The following is a 5,224-nucleotide window of genomic DNA, read 5'->3' on the forward strand; positions in this document are numbered from 1 at the left end:
GTGTGTGTGTGTGTGTGTGTGTGTGTGTGTGTGTGTGTGTGTGTGTATGTGTGTATGTTGGGGTGTGGCTTGGCTGTGCTTATGGGGGCTGGGCCCTAGATGTACCTTGAGGGAGGGGCGTTGCGTGCGTGGGGTGTGTCCATATTTTAGGGGGTGGCGGCTGGCCCACACACCAGCTCCTCGAGCTGGTGAGCGTGTGTGATGTGCCCGTGTGTTGGTGCTGCTGTGTTTTGAAGGAGCGGCAGGCGGAAGATGCACAGGCTGAGTTGAGAGGCAAGGTGGCCCAGCCTCTTCATCACTGGGCAAACATCTGCCTTGTCCTGCTCCTCCTGGCCAGGCCCGGGCCCACGAGGGGCCCTTCTTGTCCTCTAGTTGGTCACAGACCTGGTGGGAGCTTGGGGGGCTCACAGGGCTGAGGAAGGGTAGAGGCGTGGGGGAGGGGAGCGAGCCAGCTTCAGAAGAGGAACTGCAGGGAGACCGAGTGGAGAGGCAGTGGGGGAGCTCTCCGGGCAGAGGAACGGCTTGTCCACGCACACACACAGCGGTCCAGGAAGGCCCGGCGTGTTCTGGGAGTCCCTGGCTGTTCCTTGAGACTGGGGCACAGGAAGGGAGCAAGTGGGGGCTGAGGGCTGAAGATGTTGCACAGCCAGACCAGCCAGTGCCTGGCTCATCCCAAGGAGAGTTGGCTGCCCAGGCAGGCGCCCCCAGGAGGGGCACATTGACAGCATGAACAGTAGCTGCGGCAGCAGTAACGACGGCTGGCTTTGTTTGATGGGTGCACGCTGGGTGCCAGGTGCTGCACTTTGTGCTGTGGTTCCCATTTCACGCCCCAGCGACTACAGAGGTAGAGGACCCCGAGACTTTTGTGGGTGGAGGGACTCATCTGAAGCCTCAGTGGGGCACCTGGGTGGCTCATTCGGGCTTCGGCTCGTGAACTTCGGCTTGTGTTCCTGGGTTCGGGCCCCGCGTCGGGCTCTGTGCTGACGGCTCAGAGCCTGGAGCCTGCTTCGGATCCTGTGTCTCCCTCTCTCTCTGCCCCTCCCCTGCACATGCTCTGATTCTTACCGACTCTCAAAAAATAAAATGGTGAAAAGAAAGAAAGAAAGCCTGAGTAAGTGGCAGACCCGGGATTTGAACCTGCCGGGCTGCCCAGCTTGTCCCCTCTGTGCTGTGCTGTACAAGGCTCTGACCGTGTCCTTCTGGGAGGAGGCTGGGAAAGCGTGGAAAGGAGGGAGAAAGAGAGGTGCAGGTAGGGGGCACAGATACTGTGAAGTGAGCTTTGGGGGAGAGAGGTGTGACCTCATGGGTGACCTTGTCCTCTGGTCTGTCTCCTTTGCAGTCCTGGCAGGTGCCCGGCTCGCTCCCCACCCTCTGGCTCCCAGGGCCTGCTGGAGGGGATGCTGACTGCCAGCAGCTCCAGGGCGGCAGCCCGTAGGGAGTCGGCAGCCTCGGGCCCCCGGGGCCCGTTGGAGGAGGAAGGAGCCACAGCAGGTGCTGACCAAGGGGAGCCCCTGGAGCCTGGTGGGGACCCTCTGCCCTCCTGGAGGCCGCAGCCTGACGGTGAAGCCAGCCAGACAGAAGAGGTGGACGGCACCTGGAGCCCTTCAGGGGTCGGGCAGGGCGAGCAGGGCCCGACGCGGCCCCCTCGGCGGCCCCCCCCAGGCCCTCCTCCCCGTTCTCCCAGTCAGGACTTCTCCTTCATTGAGGTCAGTGTAGGCTGAGCCCAGGGCAGTGGTTGGGCTGTTGGGGGGCAGGTGGGTGATGCAGCTGGAGCCTCGTCTCTGGAGCCTGAGCCGTGCAGAGACCTGAGCGCTGTCAGCCTGGGAGGCAGGAAGGGGTTAGCAGGTGAATCAAGTGAACAGGGGGCTCTAGGCCGCTGGGGGGGAGCAGCTCATAGGCAGCTGTTGCTGAGGTGTCTTGGGGACAGGACAGCGGTGCCAGTGCTGTTGCCCTTGTCCCGAGCAGGACACCGAGGTCCTGGACAGCGCCATGTACCGGAGCCGTGCCAACCTGGGGCGCAAGCGTGGGCACCGGGCCCCGGCCATCCGGCCTGGGGGCACCCTGGGCCTGTCAGAGGCGGCAGACTCGGAGGCACGCCTGTTCCAGGACTCCACGGGTAGGTCCCTGTCTTGTTTCCTGATGTCCGTGTCGCCGTCCGGGAGCCGTGCGAGGGAGGGGTGTTGTGGGCTTAATGTCTGTGCTGAGTTCCCCCTCTGGGCCCTCGCAGAGCCACGAGCTTCTCGGGTGCCGTCTTCAGACGAGGAGGTGGCAGAGGAGCCACAGAACCGCCGGACACGGATGTCCTTGGGCACCAAGGGGTTGAAAGTCAACCTCTTTCCTGGCCTGAGTCCGTCAGCCCTGAAGGTACCATCTGATCATTCAGCCGGCACGTCCAGCCAGCTAGCCACCTTGTGTCCAGCCTGTCTTCTGTCCGTCCGTTCATCCGTCCATCCATCCCTCCCCTGGCCCCTTCTTCCCGTTCCTCCTGCCATCCTGCTCTCCCTGCTGGCCCCTGTGCTGCGGGCTGAGTGTGGTGGAAGGAAGCACAGGGCATTCGTGTTACAGAACTTCCTGGGGTGTGGGAGACACAAGCCTTGGCCCTGATTAGCTCTGGTGAAGGGAGAGGGAGGGGGAGACGTGTGACTGGGGAGGCACAGATAAGGGGCTGGGCCTGTTCAGAGACAGAGGAGTTACTTCCTGCGGCCACACTGTGTGGGATGAGAGGGTATGTTGGGGAAGGCCTCACATAAGTATTTGAGCTTTGAGGCATGTATAGGAGCTGGTTGTGGAGGGTGGGGTGATGGGAGGTGTTCTAGGCAGAGGGAACAGAATGAGCAAAGGCACAGGGGTGAGAAGTCACCACTGGCTTTGTCCAGCCCGGTGAGTCTGAATCGAGTGTAGCAGTATCTTCTCGAGGACCTACTTGGCGCAAGGCACAGCTCCCTTCTTGGAAACTTGTCTTTAAACGATTTCCCATCGATCTGGGTGAAAGCACTGCAGAGGGGTCCGTGCCCGTTTCTGGGGACTGCGTCCGCTTGGGAGCAGGCCTTGTCCTCCGTGAACCCCCCTGCTTGTTCCTCTGATGTCTCTGCATTCGGGCTCATCTCATAGGCCAAGCTGCGCCCCCGGAACCGCTCAGCTGAAGAGGGGGAGCCTGCGGAGAGCAAGCCGAGCCAGAAGGAGTCCGCAGTGCAGCGATCCAAGTCCTGCAAGGTCCCAGGGCTGGGGAAGCCCCTTGCGTTACCTCCCAAGCCAGAGAAATCCTCAGGGTAGGTGACCTCGACTGGCCTCACTGGGTTGGCCTGAAAAGGGAAACCCCGCTTTATGGAAGAGGAAAGCTGAGGCTCTAGAAGGGGTCGATAAGCCCTAAATTCACTGTTAAGTTGGCACGAGAGTTCCGGTTCCTCGGTGAGGCCTCAGCCCGCCTCTTCCGGAGGATTGCTCTCCCTACCACTCCTCCCTCTGCTCACCTTTCCTGAGGTTTGCCTGTGACCTTTGCCCTGTACCGTCTAGGTCCGAAGGATCATCGCCCAACTGGTTACAAGCCCTGAAGCTGAAGAAGAAGAAGGTCTGAGAAGTCCTCGAGGTGAGGGCGGATTCCTAGGCTTGGGGCCTGTCTGGGACCTGGGGGTGAGTAGGGCTTGCCCTGGATGGCCCAGGAGGCCCTGTACCTTGTTCTAGGGCTTTCTCTGTGAGGCTGGCAGCAGGCAGTTGGAGCCAAGCTCCAGGACCTGGTGGGCCTCTTGGCTTCCCCTAGATCTTGCCCACAGAGCAGGGTGTTGTCTGGCCTGGGAGGGACTGGGAGGAGGGCGCCCATCCTGCCTTCCTCCCTGGGCCCAAGGACAGTCTTTCCTCCTCCCAGCGGCTGGCCCGAGTGGGGTCAGCCAGCCCTTCTGGTCTGGGACTCCTGGGGGCACTCACCAGGCTCAAAGTCCCCAGCTGGGACCCTCCTCACAACTGGGCCTATTGGCTGGGAGAGCCAGGATGGATGCGGGGAGAGGAAGCCAAGGCTGAAGAGGCCCCTCTGCCAGCCACTTGCGTCCCACCCGCTCTGATCTCTCCCCCCTCCCCCTTTGCAGGTCCTTCCCATCTGGCAGTCTCAGGCAGTGCCCATTCCTGTGGGGTCCCCGGCGAGGAGATGACTGGAGCCCCACCATGCCCCAGGCTGCAGCCTCTGTCCTCCTCCACCTCTGAGGAGCGTCTGGGGAGGCACATTTATGCACTTTGTATCCCCTTCCTGACACCGCCCCCCCCCCCCCCCAACTGACCAGATTCAGGCATTAGTGGTTGAAGGTTTTGGTCCCCCCTTCCCGCCTTGCTCTCTTCACACCTCCCTCTCTGCTTCCTCCTCCAGCCTCCCTTGGGTTTTCTTTTGATACCAATTTATAGCATTTTTTATAAAAGCCTTTGATTTTTGTAATGGGCGGAGCCCTGCCCCAGCCCCACCCCAGGTCTCCCTCCGTCCTGCCAGGTGCCCCACAGAGACCAATAACATTTTGCCACTTGAAACAATAAAGTTTTTTGGGAATTGGTGCTGCCCAGGTTGTGGTGTGTGGTTATGGTGCCCTGTCCCCCATCCAAGGCCATAGTTGGGAAGTTCTGGTCCCGGCCCTGTACCGGGAGCTCACCATGATACTGGTGCTTGCTTCCCTTGGCTCGTAGGCTCAGTGTCCCTGAGGAGGGCGGGTTGCTTTCCAGTAGGCTGACTGCTGATTCAGGCAACCCCCAAATCTCAGTAACTCAACCCTTAAAGGGTTCTTTTCCATTCATGGCACAGTCTGAGGTGGGCTGGTGGTCGGGGGGCCACCATCGTCATTTAGAGCCCAGGCTTCTTCGCTGTTGTGGCTCAGCTATCTATAGGGGCTCGGCGTTCCCTGAGGCACACAGTGGAGCGGGGAGGGTCTTGTGGGAGACCCTTCCCACAGGACCACAAGACCAATGGCCAGAATTCAGCTCACAGCCTCCGCTAACTGCACGGGATACTGGGAAGTGTAGTTCAGCTGTGTGGCCAGAGAAGACTGGATGTTGGTGAAGATTCGGCCTTCTTGCTAGGGCTTTGACTTCTGTGATCCCTAAGGGCCCTTTCAGGCCATGCATTCTGGAATGTCCACTGGGCCCTGGCCACCGGCATCCTACTGTCCCTCGGCCTAGTTCTCTGTCATCCTGGGTTCCCCAGACTTGCCAGCCTCTTTCTCTGTGGCTTGGTGAGAGGAGAGGCTTGCCT

The 5,224-nt window shown here is 60.8% G+C and overlaps 1 protein-coding gene across 3 annotated transcripts in view; it reads left to right on the top strand.

Moving 5' to 3' along the window:
- TNKS1BP1 (tankyrase 1 binding protein 1) overlaps positions 1–4,538 on the top strand; it is a 24,398-nt gene extending 19,860 nt beyond the window's left edge. For all 3 annotated transcript variants that reach the window (XM_040495133.1, XM_040495135.1, XM_040495134.1), the window contains exons 7-12: positions 1,340–1,706; positions 1,966–2,116; positions 2,228–2,364; positions 3,112–3,269; positions 3,514–3,586; positions 4,080–4,538. In XM_040495133.1, coding sequence (XP_040351067.1) covers positions 1,340–1,706; positions 1,966–2,116; positions 2,228–2,364; positions 3,112–3,269; positions 3,514–3,574 — 874 coding nt within the window. In that variant the 3' untranslated portion in view covers positions 3,575–3,586; positions 4,080–4,538. The remainder of the gene's footprint in view (positions 1–1,339; positions 1,707–1,965; positions 2,117–2,227; positions 2,365–3,111; positions 3,270–3,513; positions 3,587–4,079) is intronic.
- The last annotated feature ends 686 nt before the right edge of the window (positions 4,539–5,224 follow it).

The sequence above is a fragment of the Herpailurus yagouaroundi genome, unplaced genomic scaffold (genome assembly GCF_014898765.1).
Source record: "Herpailurus yagouaroundi ecotype Mexico unplaced genomic scaffold, PumYag 187, whole genome shotgun sequence".
Classification (NCBI taxonomy): Eukaryota; Metazoa; Chordata; class Mammalia; order Carnivora; family Felidae; genus Herpailurus; species Herpailurus yagouaroundi.